General features: G+C 35.2%; 1 protein-coding gene and 1 non-coding gene across 2 annotated transcripts in view; one reads left to right on the top strand and one right to left on the bottom strand.

Moving 5' to 3' along the window:
• Positions 1-12,289: 12,289 nt before the first annotated feature.
• LOC138711179 (integral membrane protein GPR180) overlaps positions 12,290-24,640 on the bottom strand; it is a 27,247-nt gene continuing 14,896 nt past the window's right edge. Inside the window, exons 4-6 of the mRNA XM_069842543.1 lie at positions 22,421-22,558; positions 18,022-18,277; positions 12,290-15,691 (exon numbers count right to left, since the gene is read on the bottom strand). Coding sequence (XP_069698644.1) covers positions 15,447-15,691; positions 18,022-18,277; positions 22,421-22,558 — 639 coding nt within the window. The 3' untranslated portion in view covers positions 12,290-15,446. The remainder of the gene's footprint in view (positions 15,692-18,021; positions 18,278-22,420; positions 22,559-24,640) is intronic.
• TRNAN-AUU (transfer RNA asparagine (anticodon AUU)) lies at positions 21,232-21,304 on the top strand. Its single transcript has one exon. It is a non-coding gene; the product is annotated as a tRNA-Asn (tRNA).

Below are 24,640 nucleotides of genomic sequence, written 5' to 3'. Positions count from 1 at the left end.
ACAGAAAAAATAGCACTATGTAATACAAAAATATACAACTGAACTAATAAAATAAGCTGAGTTTTAAAACATTCATTATATAATCAAGAAAAATATTTTAACACGTACCTATAACACAGTCTAAATTCAATGATATTTCATATGTTATTATTAGAATAACTCGATCTGTGTTGTCTCATTCAACAGATATAAATTTAATTGCTAAACTGAAAATGCGCAATTATTTTTTTTATCTCTTATCACTGCAATTTCTAAATATAAATGGTACAGGTATTCATTTTATATGGTGCGTAATGAGAAATGGTACAAACATACAAGTGAAAAAAATATACCACAACTAAAACTTCGATTAAAGAGAAAATCACAGGTATTTTAACTTAACTACTCTATATTTTATCATTATTATTATTCTTATTTCTGTCCAAAGAATCTTTAACACTAAATAAAAGTAGTACGTCATAAAGATGATATCCAGTTTGATGGACAAGATTTTTATTTCGTATCCATATAGTTTTATTTTTAAAAAGACTCATTTGAAGAATAGGACGGAAAATAATGGTAACCTAATAAATAAGTAAATAAATAAACCCAGTCCGCCATAGTATATGATGTGTAACTTATATTAATACTATTAGAGAATATTTTAAAATTTAAATAATTTCATATTGACAAACAAAAGGAGATTCTGTAGTTGCAGCAGATGTAAATGAAAGAGGACAAATTTAGAATAAACTGACTGTGAACGAATATGTCAAGACTTGGTAATAATAACAATACTTCTTAAAACAGTTTTCAGCAATGTTCTCTATTGCAACAAAATGGCAAAAAATGTCATCCTGTTTACACTAGCTCTTTTAGACTGTGTTGGTACATTATTGTGGAAGATACTTTTTTATTACTGTATAACTTACGTATACAATTTCTACTAAGTATCTTTATTATGAAATATTATATACATAACCTTATTAAGGGAACACTGAACAATGAAATACGATACAGTGGTTGAAAATCACAACAAAATGTGAATTAAGTCTTATCAAATTCCATGACTCTCAAGTACCAATGTCTCATTCTGCAATTCCAATATGTTGGAGATGTTAAGTTCTACATACCGTGGAATACACAAAAGTCCTTTCTGAACACTATCACCAAGCCATATATATATATATATATATATATATATATATCCTATATATTATGTACAAAACATGATACTTCAGTCTCTTACAAAATTGTAAATTGCCAGATATTAAATGAAAGTATTGTGGCTTATTAAGAGGTAAGGCATATAGCCTATCTACTCATTTCTATTTGTGAGTTTATTCACGAAATTAAAAAAAAAAAAAAAAAAGACGATTTATCGATTATGAGCAAAAAATATCGTCTTTGATATCAGCCAGCGTGACATTACATTGGAGTATTTGGGTCAAAATAAATTTTAGATTGTTTCTTTGAAAATTCTACCTACAAATTCTTCTATCAGGATAACTGATTACAACTCTCAACAATTAAAGTCCTGTTCCTTACGAAATAAAAACCTAACGAAATTTTCAATTTAACCTATACATTTATTTATATTTATAACATGAGCAAAACTACATTCATTATAAACTTAAGTTTCGGTAGTATTGTAATAGACATCATTCTTCATCAGCACGTATAAATACCAAGAGCTGATGTAATCACTGTATTCACACATAGTCAAAGGTAGTCTTTTCTTTACCAGCAATGTAGTAATGTACAATAAACTACACGTTTTCTAGCTTTTTAGTAAAATATTACTTAACATCTGTCATGTTAATTAAACAAAAACCATGTTCTTATCTAAAATGTTTAATTTTTCCCCAATTATTTCAGAGTTTTCATGCAAACTGATATAATTATGGCGATTGTTCTTTGTAAAGGATTTGGCTACAGAATTCAATACCAATTCTATATTTAATTGAAATAGCTCTATTGAATTGCCATTTATATTATTTATTACATTTAACTGAGAAAATTTAAATGATTAATGTTATCCATACAATAATACTAATGCATTGAAAATTTATTACAAACCAGCTTATAGAAGGGCAGAAATTAGTTTTCTCGTTTATTAGGGTAACAGCAGCAGAAGAATTTCATAAATAGAAAAACAATTATAAATAAAAATAATGTGACACGTTAATATTGAGCATCTTTTGTTTACTAAATATCATCATCAGCAGCTACATGGATTAGGCTGTATCAACCTCTTCCAGTGATGTCTAAGCAGGAATCTAACTTTATACTAAACACATTTCAACAATATTTCATTTTAGTTCAATTGGCACTTATTCCCAGAATATAATTTTTATTTTCAGTTTCCTGGAACTTTGCCACATTTTTAGATTTTTTTATTCAGTTCTTTCCTCATTCTCCCCTTCTGTATTTTCGAAAGAACTACTGGGTGTTCATTTCAAAGTGTGTCATGACGTCACTGTTGTTGGGTCACCGATTTGAAGCGAGTTTCAGCTTATATGTTAGAGAAGTTGCCTATTATTTAAGGCGTTCTTCAATCTGAACTTGAGAACATGTACGGTATAACTTGAACGTCGTAGCAACAGATGGCAGTCTGTACGGTCTGTGTGCTACCATAACCTCTTTCGAAAAGTGTTTTTTGCGCCGGCAAGTCGTACGCAGGGTATTTGTTATCATCGGTTGCGTACGGTAACATTCCACAACACAAATCAAATGCTCCGTGTCCATGTTGACCGTCGAAGTTAATGTCAACAAATACGTAAGTAATCGTCTTAACCCTCTCCCCATATCCCGACAGTACGTATTTCCAAACAGTTCACATTCCTGCCACTACCGGCGTTACCGAACGTATCGGCACGTACTCTCCAGAATGAACGCCGTACTTGCGAGCCAACTTCTCTGCCTCTTAGATTATACACCTGAGCTGCGGAAGTGTAGGAAGATTGAATTCTCTAGGCTCATCAGCTAGCCACATGACGGCATACAGTGAGCCAAGACACATTTTGAACTGAACACCCAGTATATATCTATGTAACCATTTCTCGTTGCAGTTAAGTACAGCATAAAACTCCAACTTCAACTTAATAAACGGTAGTATTCAATTGTAGTAAAATAGAATCAAATGTCAAAATTCTATATCGTTTTGCTTATTAGATTACATAATGGAATATCTTTACATACGCAAACAGAAACACACATATGTATAACCAGCTGAAATATTCAACCACTGTATATTATTTCAATATAGTTATAATAAAATAAAGTCTAAGTTGAATTTCCACTCATTGAACCACTTCATGTATGAACAGATGAATATCGGATATTGAGAGATCTTATAATGAAATGTGACAAATCTAAAGCATTAAATTCTGGGGTAAAAGATACAATGGCTCAATAAGACATATTCCTTCTGTAATTTTTTTCTAATTACAGTTTATGCTCGTATGTTAATGCGAAAGTAATGCATGTTTGAATCAATTTTTTTGTAATGTCTTTGCAAATGCGAACATGACCATACATTCGACTTGTGGAATATTACGAACCTCGAAATAACAAGAAAAGCGCACAATAAAGACATGCTGACACAAGCACCCTAAAAGAATAAGACTGCAGAAGACTGAGATGATTGAATATAGAAGGCCTACTTAACACTATCAACCAGATATCATATTTGAAAATTACGACATCATAATCCCGGTAAAGCTCTTCCTCATGAAAGAATGGTTTACACACAGTTTTTACATAATGCAGAACTGTCCACTTGGAAGACCTAAGAATGGATGTAATCTCCTATCTGATTCACCCTCAGCTCTCGCCATTCTACATAATACACAAAACAGATCACGATTTGCTGCATGAAATCTCAGGTAAGACTACGTACATCACAGATGAGCTAAGCAGCACTCTAATGAAGGTAATACAAAAAGAGAGATACTAATACTAGCAGGAGATCTAAATTGCCGAATTGACCATTCAGATACAAAAACAACCAATCTAATAAACTTCCTAGAACTGGAGGAACTGACACACTATATGAAAGATATTAAAACATACATCGCACCAACTGGGAGCTGCATGATAGATCATGTCTTCGGGAATATGAAAGGAACAAACCTGGACTATACCAAACAATACTTAACATTATTGCAAGAAACCATCTCCATGTGGAAACTAGAGTCTACGGCAATTCGGAAGGCGGCAGTCTGCTAGCGTTTGCGTCGAGAGAGACAGATAGAGAGGGCAAGGCAGCGTACAACATTGCCACATCGTACTTCACGAGCACGTGCGATACAAATAGTGCAGGAGAGAATTTAAATATTATTAAAAGACAATAATGACCTTAGCCGTTGATTACTGCAAGCATGACACCAAACAATATTCTTTGCACGGTTCCCAATCCCAAACCACATGCTTCTACAGTCGTTTCTTGCGCGTTGGCAACGTTGCAGCCAGCATCAAGATGGCTGGCAGCATTCTGCTCGTCAACGTTTTTAAAATAATTATACACCTTAAACACTATTTTCCGCACCTGCCTGTGCAATACTTGTCTTTTCACAGTCTCTTCTTCCATTTATTTATCTTACACACACACAGTAAATGTTAGTTTTACTTATTCAATGTATTGAAATGCTCACACGTGAACAAACGAACCCGGGACAGACTGTTACAGACAGACAGTTACAGACTGATTCCGATTGGTTCTATTGTACAAGCTTGTGACGTCACATGCCAGAAATGCTACTGCGCATATACCAGCCGACCACCTTCCGAAATGCCGTCTAGTCTAACTTCCACTCAGAGGACAAGAAAAGCATCCCAGATATAGAAAATCACGCTGACTCCCATCCTATGTATCACAGAAACATATAGGACAAACGCCGACTATGTAGCAAAACTGGCAAAAAAAAAAAAACCTCATAAAGACGATTGGGGAAAACAATCCAGTTAAAGAGAATCGAAGATAACACAAGGCTAAACTGAGCCCATACCCACCAAAGAGAGAAAAGTGAAGCCATGGTTCGACGCAAGAAGGACAGTGCTGGAGATACTACATATTTCAATCATAACTGCATCAGTGGAAGATCTACAAGAATATGCAAAATAGAGAAGAGAATACAGGCAGTTCATAATAGTATATTATGCAACGAGCCTATAATGGTAGTAATTAAGACGCGAGTATGTTTATGAAACGAGCGTCTTAATTACCATTATAGGCAAGTTTCATACGACTTTTTATGCTCGACCATATTTCTAACTTGAAATTATTCATAAGTATTCATGTTATTATCTGAGTGGGGAGCGGAACTGACCTTGTGCAATATCTTGTAAATTGTGCGCAGACGCGAAAGTATTGATTTTTTCCGAGGAACAAATATCATTGACCTTGATATACTCTAGAGAGTAAAATGAACATTAATCTTGATATAACCTTGAAATTGATTTAGACATTGAAAAACGAGATGACAAATTGAATTTATTTGAATATTATTTACAATTAACGCTAATATTATGGTAACAGAACATAACCTTCTGCGACAGTATTGGATTTCCAGCCTCCGTGACTTTTCGCTAATTGTCTTTCGATTGCATATCCGAGAATAATCGATACTTGCACTTTCATATTGCTACAATGGTGTTTTCTGATTGGTGGAACACCTGAACTTTAATGAATAGGTGTACTTTAATGAGGTCCATTAAAGGGCTGCTACCAGGTGTATAATTACATTTCGGCATGGTCGAGCATAAAGAAAAAAAAAATACTATCTCATCATGGAGGAGTCCCAAATGGACAAGGAAGCAAACGAGAACCCTTTTGTCATACTCCACCATAAGAAGCCGAGATTCCCCAGGACAGATACTGCACCATAATAATAATAATAATAATAATAATAATAATAATAATAATAATAATAATGTATGGCCTCACTTTGCAAATATAATGATGAAGTATCTCATTAAAATATTCATGAAATGTGTCACTCATTCTCCCAACAGTCTGAACTTGGCACCATATAACTTTTTCTAGTTTCAAACTTGAAGAAATGCCTCGTGGGATGCACTTTCAGTAGAACAGAACAAATAGTGGACGCTACTGAGACGATTAGGACGAGCATATCAAAACATAGTTTCTACCACGTCTTTGAGTACAGGTAACAATGGGACAAGTGCAGTGTAACCAATGGGGAATGCCATAAAAATTTGGAAGATAAATAAGGGTATGTTACAAAAAAAATCATGGTATTACTGGACAGCCTTCGTAAAAAGATAGGAAGGGGAACTGTTGTATTGAAAGTACTTCATCACAAATCTCACAGAATATATTAAGACATGAACCTGCTGAAGCTGGGCAGAAATCTAAAATAGGCCTACTATTAAAAAACGTAGAATTTTTACTTACAAATTTTTCTTAGTTAAAACGTTAAAAGTGTTATGTATGTGTTATGAATCCAACTCATAGCACTTCTAACTAAGACACATTTTTTAGTTTTAAACAAATGTTAAAGTGAACATAAGAAACAATGTAGAATTTTTGTTCTTTCCACTGCCCTTTATTACTTAAAAAAATATTGTGACGGCCACGTGAGATTCGATCTCACGACCGATGGAGGAAGGGCTAAGTCGGCCGTGTTTTGGGCGGGTTGCGTGCGCATCTGCTTCCTGGGGCATGTGCTATGGCACAGAGGAGAAAGGGGAGAGAGCGACTGCGGCAGAGACGGGAGATATCGAGATCGCGAACACTCCAGAAACTATGGTTTGGTTATAAAAGAGAAGACGCAGTCAGTCAGTCAGTGTTGTTACAGTCAGTGAACAGCAAGCCAGCCAGTCTTGTGTACCGGAGTTCGACTTGAGTGTGTGTCCGCAACTGTGTGAGCATCCGAAGACCTGAGTTCGAGTGCAGTGGACCGCAGTTGGAGGGACCTGAGTTCGAAGTTCAGTGGACTGTCTCTAAGGTCTGGGGTTCGAGATACTGTGAACTCGAGTGACTGAGCTAGAAGAACTGAAAACTGACAGTTCTGATTTGTAAATAGTGCTTTGTGAACATTAGTTAAAATTAACAGTTCATTGTTGTTCTCAATAATCCAAGTAAATTGTCATTGTCGTCTGTGGAGTGCAATAACGAATACTGTGTTGCTGTGTGGAGAGCAAATCCCATTGTTGACGGGAGTAGAATTAAATTGTAGAAAGTGAAGAGTTATTGTTGTGAGAATAAAACTACATTATTGTTTTGAATTTTAAAGTTACAATATTTTCATTTATCGTAATCCTCTAACATCGTGTATAATGATAAACATAATATGAAAAAAGAGCATGTGTTTAGGAAACGTTTAACATAAATTATTACATAACAAAACAATTGGACATATTCAATAAAAATAGTATCAATCTGCAGTAAGTGTAGCACACTAACTTACTAAGAGCATGAGCTGCGGCTGGAACAAACAAATGAATGGAAATTTCTGTTCTCTCTCCTGCTAGAATGCATCCATTGGCTGCTTATACTGCGTGCTCATTCAATGGTCAAACATGTAACATAAATAGAAAAAATGGTCGCTAGATGGCAGCTCCTACCGGCCAGTGAAATTGCTTGTGGATATAGGTCCTATGCTCTATGTTTGTAGTATGTGATTATCAGAGGCGTATACTGGTTAAAGGGTTTGGGCTACCGCTGACCCTATTATTACACAAAATATATCTAACAATTACTTTAATTTTAATTACTATGGTAAAACTAATAATACAAAATTATTACATTATGTTATATTATAAACTTTTTCTTTTGTAATTTCCTTGGGCTACCGCCGGTAGCCCCAGTAGCCCGCAAAATACGCCCCTGGTGATTATTACTTTCTTTCGTGACTCTAATAGCTTCTTCTTCCTCTTCGTTAATCCATTATATTCTTTGCTCTTGAAAGAACAAGAAAACAGGAAAACGTTTTCTGTGTGAAACTTCCTTACATTACTAAGTAGAGGTTTCACGAATTTATCCACAAGAGTTTCTAATAGTTATTACTCCCAACACACTGGCACAAAATAGATAGAACAATGTTTTTTCATAATTTGAAGAAGACATATGGATGAACATAGTACTTTTGGTGCTGCCACCTACCATTTCAATGAAAGCATTGTTAGAATGGTCTTATGAGAAGGCAGTATAAGCAGCCAACATGCGTTCAAGCAGGCGGTGGTTTTAGCTCAGAAAGACTAATGACAGATATGCTTTAAAAAAGATGACATTGTAGCCAGATGTCACCACAGTTGGGCAACCATACAAGTAATTTCACTATGGTTTTGGGAGCGTATGTCATAGAAAGAATATTCAATAATGCAAATCTAGTCTTTCAGGTGAAGCTCCCTGTAAAGCAGATTTGAATAATTTCAAGGGAAAAAATTGTTCCGGGGCAGGGTATCAATCCCGGGGTAAAGCAGATTTGAATAATTTCAAGGGAAAAATTGTTCCGGGGCCTGGTATCGATCCCAGGAAAGCAGATTTGAATAATTTCAAGGGAAAAATTGTTCCGGGGCCGGGTATTGATCCCGTGTTTCGAAACAGTTTCGTCACTGTGTACGTTAACAGAAAACCACAATTCCAAGTCACACAGAGATTGTGTGCACTCGATGTGGGTCTCTGGCGTTTCGTCAGCCCACGCGAGTCGTGTGGATATAAAGGGAAAAGTTGAGACGGTGTCGGGTGGAGTTCCCAGGTAGCTCAGTGGGTAAGAGCGCTGGTATGTTCAACCAGAGGTCCCGGGATCGATACCCGGCCCCAGAACAATTTTTCCCTTGAAATTATTCAAATATTCAATAATGTTCCAAACTTCCACTATGCCATACCGATTGGCCACCAAAAGTTGCGTATACAGAACATTTCGTTACATTCTGATGAATTACCTTCACGTTTGTTTTTAACTGAAATGGTTCAACAGATTAAAAATTACACTAGTACTGCACTAAACTATTGTCTACTTATATTGCACCATATTACATGTAACACCTTCTTACAACACCAAGCAGTCTTATTAATCACAAAAACGTGCAAAAGATACATGAAAATGAAACAATATACAGATGACTGGAAAATACAATGTTGTGTATAAAATATCCATGTGCTGTCCATGCCTACTCCAACACATGTAATGTTCAGATAGTGTCAACTTTCGATCACACAACTATCACATTGAATTCATAAATGCTGCACACAGCAATCTATGATTCATAGGAAGGCAATACAGTGTATAGCCAAGTTTAAACTCGAAGGATTATGTAACTTTACGTGCATACAACTTCTATTATAAATACATGCATACCAGTATTGAAAAATTAAAAGATACTGAAAATATTACTCGTAAGTTTATGTATATTTTTCTGATCTGTATATCATATGTGCTAATAAAAACAGTACTGGTATTTTTAACAAAGAAGTTTAATTTGCAACTTAAAAGCCCTACTTCAGGCGTGCTTCCATGGATATATAGATCTTGCACCATGAGAAGTCACTAAGAGTTTGTAGGAGAAATGAGGGTGAGACAATGTTGTACGATTACTGCATTGTAGTTAAAAGAATTCCTCTTAAAAATGTCGACCTAATGATACAGCAGTGCTTTTCTTCTGGAGAAAAAGGCGGAGGAACTCTGTGCAGAATATAATATAATAACTGGGTGATGATTGCTATCCAGTGAACGAGAATTTCATCATTTTTAACTCTCTTTTCGCCCAACATTAAGACTTTCAAGACCTAAGCAAAGTACAAAGAAAAATTAATTATTAACGCATTTCTCGGGTTTCATGATGAAAAATAAAACAAAAAGGCGCGTTCCACCAGAAAAAAAAAGTACTGTGATACAGTAAAAAGTCACGTGTTTTGAAAAGCAGATACATAGTAATACAATATGTCAGTTATGGTACAGTTTATGTAAATCCTAGTGATTTAATTATAGAATTCTGTTAGGATTAATATAAGAGTAAAATTTAAGTTGATATTTTTAGAACAATGAGCAGTGACAAACTCACCCCCATCCCAATCATACTTACATCTAGCAACTTCGCATGTTTAGTGAACTAAAATGTTCAACATACTTAACTTTTTGGGAAGTAAAGAACAAAAGTTGCTAACACAAAAATAATTAAGATATGTTTAATTTATTCACTCCTAAAACTCAGTCTAGTTATATTTTGCTTTGTTCATCTATAAAATTTACTGTAGTATGAAATAATACACCTAAAATCAGCAAAAATCATTAGCAGTATGACCAACATTGACTCCAAAACAAGCACCACTGTCACGTTTGCTATATCACAAACATTAATAAATAATGATTAAGAGAATCATAATCTAAACTGATACAATTTATACCATTACTATTTATATTATTTTGGAAAGAAGTTTTATAATCTATATAATTTATATCATTAGACTTACTACTTATATTATTTTGTAATAAAATATATTTTTAAAATGAACTCTAACCTCAACAATGTCATCGTCATGGCGATTCAAATTAAAAATCTGCAAAAAAAAAAAAAAAAAATCAATTAATCCAAGACATATATATTGAAATGTAACATCTTTCAGCAGCCTTCTGTTGCTCTTCATAAATGAATAATTCGTCTGCCATTTGTTACTATATTTCTTTTTACTTTTCTCATATCTGCATTAAATTTCTCAAATATGTCTAATAGTAGATGTATGTAATTTTCTACCCATTCACTTCGTTTTCTTTCCTCTTCCATATAATACAATGGAAGAGGTAAAATTTCACAGCAGCAGCTATCATCACTTCCTAAATAATAGAAAACTTCAAAATATCAAGGCGATTCAAAATCAAAGTTTATTAAAATGTTACTTTCGTCCACTGGGCTGTGCTTGGATTAAGCTTCTGACTGCGATTGGGACATTGGTACACTACAATCACGAGTAGGTCGATAATCGCAATTAGTGACTGTAGTCTGTCACTAGTATTAGAAAAATAAATGAAGTTTGAATATCATCGTATATGTATTACATGCAAGATAATACTAGTGGCTTGAGCAGCGAATGCTACATTTATTTTCTTGCAATGATTATAGTATCCATTAAAAAAATTTCAAATTCTTTTTATTATGCTAAGATGATTCTCATCAAACAGGAGCCTATGATTATTATTAGAAATCACACAACATTATAGGGATTCTACGAGTTTCTTGCCATCTTTTTCGTTTGTTTCCTAAATACAGTAAGAGACTACTAGCATCTGTTACTTGAAGGGAAATAATAATAATAATAATAATAATAATAATAATAATAATAACAACAACAACATTCATTTAAATAATCTCTATCCTGGCATGACAGCCCATGAAGACTAAGGCCAACCAGATGACTGTTGGTCTCATGTCTACATTCCTCAGCAGAAGTGAATGATCATCCAACCAGAACAGGGGTAATGTGTGTTTAGCGTGATGATTCCCCCAGCTTTTATAGCTGGTTTTCAAACCCAGACTTCACTACCTATCGTGGTTCCCAAAATTCACCACAATACTGTGTGGCCACCAGTCCCATACACTGGCAGAAATTTCATGAGAATTTTTTCCTCCATTAGGAACCAGCATGCATTCATAACGTGAGCCCAGGCATGATGCCTAAGACCACAACACTACATCACGCGACGAGTATGTATTATTCATAAAGTTATCCACTAACATCACACTTACAAGATCAATCGATTTACTGCACAGCACATGAGAAATGTAACCAGTGTAAATATAGTTACATAAAAACATAAAAATCGTGATTTTGTGATTAAATATAAGCAAACAAAAAATAATACAAAGACAATTGTTTAAAAAAATCTGTTAAACTGAAAATAAATTAAAAACAGTGTACCGAATAAAATTCATCCACTTCAAAGTCCTTACTGCAACATTTTAGACGTTCAGTTTTGCCAACAAAGTTGATGTTATCCGTATATGCTGTGAAACTGTTGTAAGAGAAGAGAAGCCAACACAATTTATTTTCTCAGGCTTGTAATATCACCAAATTTGTCGGAATCAATAACTGAACATTAATTGTATTATAAACACTAGCACAATATTTTGAAAAGCAACATTTATTTATTTATTTGAGAAGTAAAAGACATAGCAATGTGTTACTAATTATTTTCTGGATGTAACTCTTGATTTTATAGAGAGAAATGAACATTTTTATCAGGAAGAAGTCGGGAGACATCTTACTTGCCCTAAAAAAGTGGCTACTGCACATATTTCGTAATATGACATGAAGAGAAACTTCGAAAAATGTTACTGAGAACTCAAATGAGAAGACAAACATTGTTTATTGCATTTCGTATATAAATTTCACATAATACAGTATACAGCGAAAAAAATATATATAATACAAAAATTACAATTGGCATAACTCTTCTACTGTAAGGGAACAGAGTTTAGAATCGTAAATTACATCAGTGACCATTACGTAATTACGTTTTAATACTGGAATGCATGTAATAAACCTTATGTAAGAGTTAAAAAGTAAGTTATTCATAAATTACGTTATGCTGATGTTTTTCCAGCGAATTTCTAATTCAGGAGAAGACTGCTACTAAACAATCTGCTTATAGGGAAACCCAGAAGAGTTTAAAACGTCTTACAAATGAATAAACGATTTATAGCACCAAAGTCAACAATATTTGTGCGTAATTCTTACAGAAGTACCTCATACAAATTGAAATCTTTAACAATGTACTCTACATAAAAAGCAATTAATTTGTGAACAGAAGATAAACAATATGGTAGCCTTTACTCACTTTTAAAAGGCAAAATACTGATACAAACACCTACACATCTGTAATAATACTATGAAAGTAAGTAGTATTCAGTTGCTTCTGGAATGCTTTGCATAATGTTAAGGATACCCTTATTCTAGACAGTAAAAAGAAAATGGTTTACGTTTTGTAGATAGGGATTTCAAAAGTTTCTATTAGTGTCTCCTTAAGTACACCACAGACGATAATTGTTAACTACAAAACAGATACACAATCTACTGATATGTAACAAGTGTAACCACTTTTATGTATAAAAACTTTATATCCCCTATATCAGGATAGCTGCAAGTTAGAATAGTATAACCTAAATGTGCAAAAGCCATTTTATCGACTTTGCAAAACAGTGGTTATAATCAGTCCAGTGATTCTACACACTGCTATACTCTGTTCAGAGTGTATTAAAGTCATAGACTCGTGTCTCCGAGCTTCAGATTACAAAATCGCTTAACTTCGAAAAATAACTGCACAAACAAATTCTTCGCATTTTTAGTACTATTTTTATAATACAAAATAGGAAATTATGTAACATTCTTGGACATTATATTAAGGTCACTATAATATGAAATATAACGTGGTACTGATGCAGATATTGTTTACTTAACATTTTTAAATGTGAGATATAATATTCCACTCTAGATTGAAACAATAAAAAGTTCAAGCACTTTTTTCTCAGAAGTAATATTTTTGACTTAATGTGTTTTGGTTGTAAACTGAGGGTATGTACGTACATAAACGAAAGATTATTTCTTCAGTCGAGAATTATATTATAATATTGGTATCAGACACAATGAACAATATAAAAATGTATATAATCAAAGAAATATGGCAAGAGAATAGCACAATATAGAGAGATGTGCTTTAAAAAACATGATATCGACAAGATAATTCGTATCAATATACAAAAGAGCAGCATAATCATTTGAAGTGGCCAATTAGAAGCCACGAAGTTAAATCAACATCACAGGATGACAAGGATTTTCTTAACTCTGAAAAGAAGTTGCCCAAATACACATAATATGTGTAATTTCATGTACTCGTATACAAATTTAACTATTTGGTGGGGGATACAGTATATGATGAAAGTTATGTGCAATACAGGAAAACCTCAACAATTTGTAAACAATTTCTGGTACCTTATAGTGTAAAATTGATTCAATTTTCACTTGTAGAATTAATGAACTCAAGTTTCTTGTTTTCGTTGACTTAATTGAAGACATACTTAATTCGAACAATAATTTCGGACTCAATGATTTTTTATTAAAGATTCTGAGGTTCTTTAAGGTTTGTTACCAGTAATTTTTTTAATGTAATTCATGAAAAGTTTAATTTCAAACAGTAGCGCCAACTTATATGGGCCAGTGGGGCCCGAACCCACCCAATAATTCGTGTTATTATTATCATTATTATTTATGAGATTTATTTAGGCTAACATATAACTAAAGTGTCTGAACCCACCCAATATTTTACAAAAGTTGGCGCCACTGATTTCAAGGTAAGGCCAAGTAGCCATCATGATCGTCAAATGGTGATATTCAGTATGAAATTGTGAAGCGTATATGAATCCTTGCATATGATGTAGTATGACTAAGAATTATGAAATACGTTGCATGTTAAACATGGTTTAGTCATGCTACGTAAGACTCCAGTCCGCCAATGTCAGTTGCAGTTTCTCCTAACAATTGTTCAGTAATTACAATTTCTGTGTAACTCAGAGAAGAAAACTGAGACTGAAAATAAAATACAGAACATATCAATTGTGAATTAAGAAAGATGTCAATAAAAATAAAAATCTGATTATAAAAATTATATAAAAAGCAGCAGAAGCTTTAAATAATAACAACAATAATAATAACAATAGCTATAATAATAATAATAATAATGGTGGTGGTGGTAGTAGTAGTAGTAATAACAATAATAATAACAACAACAATGGTGATGGTGGCGATGATGATAATAACAACAAAATAAGAATACAACAACAAAAATGAGGCAACATGAATGAAGTCCATTATCATAGGAATATTTTCGTTTAACCAGAAATAATACATAAAAGTCGTGAAAAATAAACGTACGCAATATTGTAGATGAAGAAATGAAATTTTAAAGAAAATGAAAAATATGGAAAGGAGGAATTAACATTTCCTGCCATTATTTGTTTATCGATACATACCAAAAGGTTAACAAGATGTTGAGGAAAACACTGAAAAGATCATGAGCATCTACAACTGTAAAGTCTACACATACACAAGTTTATTACATTATTATTAATAATATTATTATTATTTGCATAACTTCCACAGAGGGGTTTGTACAATTATCTTGAAGCTTGAAATAGTGAGGTTTTCCTGAGTGCCTTTCTTTCTCATTTTTTAAATAAAATTAAAAATGAAACATGAAGGCGAAATACACATGTAAATAAATCGTAACAATATGGTATGAAAAGAAAAACCTTTGAACCTAGGAGACAAGTTTTCCAGTGACTAATATCTCAAGATATATGACAAAAGTTTAAATTTGTTGGTGTGACTGAAATCCCCAACAATATTACCGTAATATTTATTCTAGAATAAACCCTTCTGGATTCTCCTTTAACAAATTATTAAACACAGAGATGTGGCACGCGAATGTCACGACCCTCCACAAGCTGATTCACGTGATGACTTTAGTGAGGTCGGGCGGTTCGGAGTTAACACTGTGGTGGTGATGGAGGCGGTGGTGGTGGTGGCTGTTCAGTGCGATGTAGTTGTTAATCACATGTGGTGCCTCGTTGAATTCATCTAATTCGTCGCTGAGGTCCATGTCCTCGGCCAGCAGGAAGTACTGCTCGCTCCTCGTCGGCCACAGGAGATGAGTCATCACACAGTACGCTAGACAGTCCGCAGAGTACGTTATTCCTGCAATCAGTTGGGGAGACCACAATCCACACGTTTTAGTGTCTAAAAAGTTACATTTTTAATAATATAAAACATGCCTCAAGAATTAAGCCACAGTATAAGTAGAATATATATACAGTAGGCACATTGTGTTAAATTTTCTATGCGAACTTGCCACCTAGCACAGGGCTGGGCATCGGGAGCGGATCCAGTCTCTAAACGGGGACGCTAAATATTCATCCGTCACTGAATCAACGCTGCGCTGTGTTCGGTGGGGAAGAAAGGGGATGAAGAGAAATCATATGGCTCCCAGTGAGAGAGTAGAATCCGCTCTTGCTGCCCAGCCCTGAGCTAGCAGAAACCTGGTGACGCTAGTGACTCCAAGGGGCAGGAGGCTAATATTTATTTATTTATGTATATAACAGGGCAAAGCCCCAATTATAATAGACAGTACAGATAGGTTAGGTTAGGTAATATAATGATGTAAACGAATATGGTAATATTCGTGATATTAATATTGTACAGTGAAATCTGTATTAAATGATACTGATAGTTTCATGTAACAATAATCTTTTAGAGGGGTTGTTGCTTAAGAGGGGGAGAATTTTTCTTACATAAACAATAAGTTGAACTATTGTAGTAAAGAACATAAAAGAACTTGGAATGTATTGTTAATTATAATAAGTTTTGTACAGAACTTTTTTTTTTTTTTTTTGCAATTTTGCGGGAAGGTCTCCAAAGCGCTGTGGAACTATTTGTGCGGCTCTTGGCAACACTGTTGCGTATGTCGTTTCCCCCACTCCATCCAAGCATGCGCACACAGAGATCAGATGCTTAGTCTTGGCTTTGCAGCCTTATGGAATGGAGCTCCCGCTTAGCACTACCGCGAAGTTCGCGCGGTTATTCGGTTTTTGAATGCAATAGGCAATACACCGATTGACATTCATTATAAATTGACGGAAGTGTATGGCGAGTCGTGCATGGATGTCAAAAACGTCCGCAAATGGTGTAGGGAGTTTGCATGTGGTCGTACTGACATTCACGACGAAAAACGAAGAGGGAGACAGTCGCGAAAGTTGAGCAAACCATGCTTAAAGATCGGCGGGTCTCTCTAGATGATCTCTGCATTTCGATTCCTCAGGTTTCTCGAACCACCATTTATCGGATTTTGACGGACAAGTTGCAATATCGGAAGTTGTACGCAAGATGGGTCCCACGAATGCTCAAAGAAGACCACAAACTGCAACGAGTGGATTCTGCCCGTGAATTTCTCCGCTGCTATGCAGACAAAAAGGGATAACTTTTTGGACTCGATTGTCATGGGCGACGAAACCTAGGCATACCACTTCACACCTGAGACCAAACAACAATCACGTCAGTGGCTGCATTCCTCTTTGCCTAAGCCACAAAAATTGAAGCAAGCACAGTTTGCCAGTGAAGTCATAGCAATTGTGTTTTAGGATCGGGATCGAAAGGGGGTATTGTTGATCGACTTCATGGTTACTGGGACCACAATAAACACTGACAAAACTCAGGCAGGCGATTCAGAACTGGAGAAGAGGAACGTTGAGCAAGGGTGTAATCATTCTCCACAACAACGCTCGACTCCATGCTGCCCACAAAACCGTCGCTCTCCTGCAACAGTTTGGATGGGACATCATCACACATCCACCCTACAGTCCAGATTTGGCACCCAGTGATTGTTTCCGAAGTTGAAAGAATATTTATCCGGAATGTGCTTCAACAACGACGACAAGGTGAAAGATGCAGTTCAAAGCTTCCTGAACGGCATGGCAGTGAAATGGTATAACATGGGCATACAAAAACTACCATTACGCCTACTAAAACGCATCGATCAAAATGGCGATTATGTAGGAAAATTAATAAATGTTCAAGCTTGAAATGATGTAAACAGGATTGAAAATAAACATATCTTTATCCGTGTTAAAAAATTGGAGACCTTACTTTTGAAATCGCCCTCGTATGTATATATCATTCCCAGACTAATTCAGGGAAGAAAAAAAATATATATAGTTATGAAAATTAAATCTCTTAGCTTATCAGAAAAATTGGCATTTAAATCTCAGTGTTCTCAATTTTTTTTATAAGATTTTTATCAAAAACATTTTACTAAAATTGTTATATGTTCACTTGAATATTAAAATTTACAGGTAATGTTCATCACTGGAGTTTTCTTAATCTGTCTTGAAATTTCAAATGGACAGCTTTAAAAGTCGATGAGCTACAGAGCAAAATGTGGGCTTCTATACTTTATAGTAGATTTAAACATCCTGGTTACCTTAAGCAAACCCACGACATTTTTTAACACTTTAATAAGGCAGTGCACTTACCGAGTAAAAGTTTGAATCTCCAGAGAGCAGATACCTGTAGGGCAATAAGTGCAATGATGGGTAAATATATGAACCACACCAATGCTGATGCTCCGAAATGAAGGAAGAAGTTCAGTTTCTGTGTGTTGTGTTCGTACATCATGGTATTGCGCAGCTCAAACAAGAACCATACCATGATCAAGGTTCGGAACACAATTATCAACCAACCGGGCCAAGTCTGGTACTCGTCTATGTCTTCTATTATATCCACCTCAGTCTGCATAAAACAGAGAGAAATGTATTAGTCACAACTCAAATGTTTTAATCAACATCACAATTAGAACGACTTAAAGTATTGCAACTGAGTAGTGGATTTTATGAATCTGGTTAAGTAAGGTACATACTTACTTAGAGAACCCCGAGTTTCATTGCCGCCCTCACGTAAGCCCACTATCGGTCCCTATCCTAAGCAAGATTAATCCAGTCCCTACCATCATATCCCACCTCCCTCAAATCTATTTTAATATTATCCTCCCATCTATGTCTCGACCTCCCCAAAGGTCCTTTCCATACCACGTTTGAGATGGGCAGGGCGGCAGACTGGTTAGTTTGTTCTAAGCATACCAAGTAGTAATGCTCATATAAAAAGGATGTTTTATCTCATGAACAATAATTGGACAGATGTTCGAAACAGGAGCACGATACATCTAATCAAATCAGATCTGCACACTGCAGTCAACTTCAACTATTATGTGAGACAAAATCTATCTCAAAATATGTTCCTAATTATGTCAGGTGAAAAATACAATGCATGCAGTTCTGCGTTGTGTAACTTTCTCCATTCTCCTGTAACTTCATCCCTTTCAGCCCCAAATATTTTCCTAAGAACCTTATTCTCAAACACCCTTAATCTCTGTTCCTCTCTCAAAGTGAAAGTCCAAGTTTCACAACCAAACAGAACAACCGGTAATATAACTGTTTTATACATTCTAACTTTCAGATTTTTTGACAGCAGACTGGATAACAAAAGCTTCTCAAACGAATAATAACAGGCATTTCCCATATTGAATATGCGTTTAATTTCCTCCCGAGTGTCATTTATATTTGTTACTGTTGCTCCAAGATATTTGAATTTTTCCACCTCTTCAAAAGATAAATCTCCAATTTTTATATTTCCATTTCGTACAATATTCTGGTCACGAGACATAATCATATACTTTGTCTTTTCGGGATTTACTTCCAAACCGATCGCTTTACTTGCTTCAAGTAAAATTTCCGTGTTTTCCCTAATTGTTTGTGGATTTTCTCCTAGCATATTCATGTCATCCGCATAGACAAGCTGATGTAATCCGTTCAATTCCAAACCACAAACTGTCTTATAAAAAATAAAATTTAATTTTGAAATTTAAAATTAAACAATTGAGTAAGGGACAAACTAGAAAATGATATATATAAATATAAATTTAGCTTCCCTTATGAAAAGGTTGCCAGATTTGACAAAGCATATTACATATAATTTGGAAACACACCTAAAAGGTAAAATGATATACATTTGAAACGGTTAGGGAATCGAATATACAAAATGTCAGAAAAATTTACACCTAAGTAGCGTTTGTGCTCATTTACAGTTAAGAAAAGGGGAAAAAAATCATCAGATAGGTTAGAGTGATTTGAATGCCATATACCGCGAGAAAAATAATACGGATTTATTGGCACTAATATCTAAATCATTCAACAGCCATCAGTTAAGATAACTTCAAATTTCCATTATCACTCCCATACAAATGATTTCTCAATATCTGAACTGATCCTTGAGGGCACTAATGGCTATTTCCTTCACAATGCTGTGTGTTATCCCCAGGTTTTTACATTTGCTGACAAAGAAGGAGGGTATGGTAACTCGTGCTCCCACCATCAGACCTATTACATCAATGTGAGACAGGCTATATTTATCTTTAAAGAACGGGATTGTTGGTTCATAGATTCGTTTCTTTTCACTGTCCACCTCATGCGGTTGATCTGCATGTGTCTCAAATCTGATGGTGGGATCGAGAATGTATACCGAGTTGTTCTTAATGGCAATGATATCAATTCGCCGAACACTTCCTTGTGTGGCTAGTCCCTGTACCTCTTGATGGACTGTAAACCCTACTTCCTTCAATGCCTCAGCCAGCATAGAATGGACAGCATGGTGACGGATGTTGTGAAGGGACTCACTATAGGGGCAGAAGCCAAGGATATGGGGAAGAGTTTCAATCTCGCTGAGACATCGCCTACAGCGGGTACCATCCCGACTTCTACCCGATACAGCTCATATCATATATCACATACAGTGCTCTCATTTTACAAGGAAACTTCACATCACTCTGTCGCCAGCCGACTTCCTGCTCTCCCAATCGCAGCGTTGGAAGCCAGTTCTACAAAACATCCCAGCAATGAGTTGCTTCTGAGAACTGTACTGGAACACGTATGTGACTGTCGCTTGTGTATTAAATAATCGATTGGAAAATGAAGTAAACGGTTGAACAGCGAATTTATTTGGTGAAATGTTACGTGAAAAAAAGATAACTATAGAAGATATGTTCGGAGATTTGCTCGTAAATATCCTGACTCTAGCATTCCTACAAAATCTTGCCGATAGTAACAGAACATGATCCCTGCTGCTGCAAGCACGACACGCAGGAAAGTGTATGCCGGGGTTCCGCTGTAATCTAGTTTCCTTGTAAAATGACAGCACTGTATATCATTCATTGTATTGCATAGATTTTAAGCTTTAAGATGTGGAATAAGTCAAGAGTTGAATAATTTCGGGGGAAAAATTTTTCCGGAGCCGGGCATCGAACCCAGGACCTTTGGTTTAACGTACCAACGCTCTACCAACTGAGCTACCCAGGAACTCTACCTGACACCGATCCAATTTTTCCCTCTATATCCACAGACCTCAAAGTGGGCTGACAACCGTCAAGCAACCAACATACGTTAAACCAAAGGTCCCGGGTTAAATGCCAGGCCCCGGAACAATTTTTCCTTCGAAATTATTCAAATCAACATTACAGGGAGTTATACCTGAAAGCTTGATTTGCATAATACATGTCACTGTTCGTTAACAGAAAACCACAATTTAAGTCACACGGAGTTAATGTGCACTCGAAGTTGGTTGCTTGACGGTTGTCAGCCCACTTTGAGGTCTGTGGATATAGAGGGAAAAATTGGATCGGTGTCGGGTACAGTTCCCGGGTAGCTCAGTTGGTAGGGCGTTGGTACATTAAACCAAAGGTCCCGGGTTCGATGCCCGGCCCCGGAACAATTTTTCCTTCGAAATTATTCAAATCGACATTACAGGGAGTTATACCTGAAAGCTTGATTTGCATAATACACGTCACTGTTCGTTAACAGAAAACCACAATTTAAGTCACACGGAGTTAATGTGCACTCGAAGTTGGTTGCTTGACGGTTGTCAGCCCACTTTGAGGTCTGTGGATATAGAGGGAAAAATTGGATCGGTGTTGGGTAGAGTTCCCGGGTAGCTCAGTTGGTAGGGCGTTGGTACGTTAAACCAAAGGTCCCGGGTTCGATGCCCGGCCCCGGAACAATTTTTCCTTCGAAATTATTCAAATCAACATTACAGGGAGTTATACCTGAAAGCTTGATTTGCATAATACATGTCACTGTTCGTTAACAGAAAACCGCAATTTAAGTCACACGGAGTTAATGTGCACTCGAAGTTGGTTGCTTGACGGTTGTCAGCCCACTTTGAGGTCTGTGGATATAGAGGGAAAAATTGGATCGGTATCGGGTAGAGTTCCCGGGTAGCTCAGTTGGTAGGGCGTTGGTACGTTAAACCAAAGGTCCCGGGTTCGATGCCCGGCCCCGGAACAATTTTTCCTCGAAATTATTCAAATCAACTTTACAGGGAGTTATACCTGAAATCTTGATTTGCAAGTCAAGAGTTATACATTTTTTTGTGAGATAAAGTACACTCGTAAGAAGGCTAAAAAATAATAACAAAACAAGGGAAGATACGTTAAAAAAATTTTATAAAATAATATCTATAGTTGCTATCATGTATGGCAATGGAACATGGGCAATATTGGAAAAATTAAAACAAATTCAATCTGCACAAATGGTGAAAAATTGTTCAACACAAGAGTAAAGAAAAAGAGGACACCCCAATGGAAGATAGGAAGACGAAGAGTCCTTGCAGTTAGAACAGGTCCTGGAAACTCAATGCATTACAGCTGATGACGATGAGCAGCATTTTTCATTTATCCGTGCATTCTTAAGTTCCTGTTAACCCGGATAATCCAGAGTTTGATGTATAATAATTTTTATGTACAAACACGAGACAATAAAAACGGATATATGTAAAACTACGGAAAACTTCACATGTCCTTTTTACAGCACTCTGCTTGTTGCTTACCATATTCCAGACGTAGAGAAGAATGTGCACCACGCCATACAGGAACCAGATAGCAAACACCAAGGGCTTCCAAGTCAATTCAAGTCTTGTAACAGCCCAGCCTTTTGCCAGAAGCAGGAGCAGTAACATGAATGTCGTCTGCGAAAAATGAAAAGACAACAATACAATTCCTGCATAAGAAAATTTGAATTAATTACACATAAATGATCAAAATAAACTGAGCCATAGTAATTTCCATGCAGCAACTCTAAATTATAAGGCAGTACATCTCACTTGACGATATGCGTAAGAGAAAGAACAGTTATTGTTTGTATGCATCTGAAGTCTGATTAGTGTAATATGTTACTAGTCAGTGATGTACGCAATTGAGGGAGAAAGGAACTGGTACCATATCCCATTATCTCCTGGCCTAGTTGCCTCATAAGTGGTGCCTTGTGAGGTTCAGACTTGTCTTCGAACAGTTGACTAACAACAGACTGCTAACTGAACAGCTACAGTATCGACTTTCCATTCTGGAGACCTGACTTTAAATCCCAATCAATGCAACTGGAATTTGTAGTGAACAAAGACTGACTCGCATGTCTGCTCCTTTTATGTTCTTACACAAAACTGTCCCTCCATACTATATCCATTACACAATTTTTATGAATTTTAAATAAGTAGATCTACAGACGTGGACAAATTATTAGCAAAATTTAAGATTTTTATTATATATTTTTACAAAATATGACTCTTCAATTTAGACTACAGTTGACATTTTTGTGTATTTCCAAATTATTAGCAAAATTTAAGATTTTTATTATATATTTTTACAAAATATGACTCTTCAATTTAGACTACAGTTGACATTTTTGTGTATTTCCAAATTATTAGCAAAATTGAAGATTTGTATTGTATATTTTTCAAAATTTAACTCCTCAATTTGGACTACAGTTGATATTTTTGCATATTTACAAATTATTAGCAAAACTGAAGGTTTTTGTTTTATATTTTTACAAAACTCGATTCTTCAATTTGTACTACAGTTGACATTTTGGATATTTCGAAATTATTAGCAAAACTGAAGATTTTTGTTTTATATTTTTACAGAATTTGACTCTTCAATGCAGTTGACAATTTTGCTAATTTACAAATTATTAGCAAAATTGAAGACTTTTATTATATATTTTTACAAAACTTGACTCTTCAATTTAAACTACAGTTGACATTTTTGTGTATTTCCAAATTATTAGCAAAATTGAAGATTTGTATTGTATATTTTTCAAAATTTAACTCCTCAATTTGGACTACAGTTGATATTTTTGCATATTTACAAATTATTAGCAAAACTGAAGGTTTTTGTTTTATATTTTTACAAAACTCGATTCTTCAATTTGTACTACAGTTGACATTTTGGATATTTCGAAATTATTAGCAAAACTGAAGATTTTTGTTTTATATTTTTACAGAATTTGACTCTTCAATGCAGTTGACAATTTTGCTAATTTACAAATTATTAGCAAAATTGAAGACTTTTATTATATATTTTTACAAAACTTGACTCTTCAATTTAAACTACAGTTGACATTTTTGCATATTTCTGTCTACTGTAATGATGGAAATATCCAAAATTGTCAAATGTAGTCTAAATTGAAAAGTCAAATTTTGTAAACAGAATTATCATAAAAATCGTCCATTTTGTTAATAATTTGTCCACGTCTGTATTACACACGAGTTGGTTGAGAAGAAACTGCCTTCTGAAGGAGGCACTGGAAGGAATGGTGAACGGGAGAAGAGTTCGAGGCAGAAGATGATATCAGATGATAGATGACATTAAGATATCTGGATCATATGCAGAGACTAAGAGTAAAGCAGAAAATAAGAAAAACTGGAGAATACTGGCTTTGCAGTGAAAGACCTTGGCCAGAACACTATGAATGAATGAATTACACGAGATGAAAGCTATAAATAAGTTTTCTAGTTAACATGAGGATTTATCCTAGTATTCTAATATCTGAAACGCTAATGTTTGTTGCACTGTAATATCTTTATTGTTAAACTGTCCATTGGTTGCGAGTAACAGACATAGATACACAAGTAGAAGGAAAGAAAAATATAAGGGGGAAGGAAGAGGAGACAATGAAGAAGGAAGGAGATGGAGGGGAGAGGGAGACGAGAAGGCAAAGCAGAAGAGAGATGGGAAGAGGGAGGGAGAAATGGATGTCTAGATAGGTGATTGCG

The sequence above is a fragment of the Periplaneta americana genome, chromosome 12 (assembly GCF_040183065.1).
Source record: "Periplaneta americana isolate PAMFEO1 chromosome 12, P.americana_PAMFEO1_priV1, whole genome shotgun sequence".
Classification (NCBI taxonomy): domain Eukaryota; kingdom Metazoa; phylum Arthropoda; class Insecta; order Blattodea; family Blattidae; genus Periplaneta; species Periplaneta americana.
Note: the sequence above shows the minus strand (reverse complement) of the source record. Positions and strands in the feature narration are given on the sequence as shown.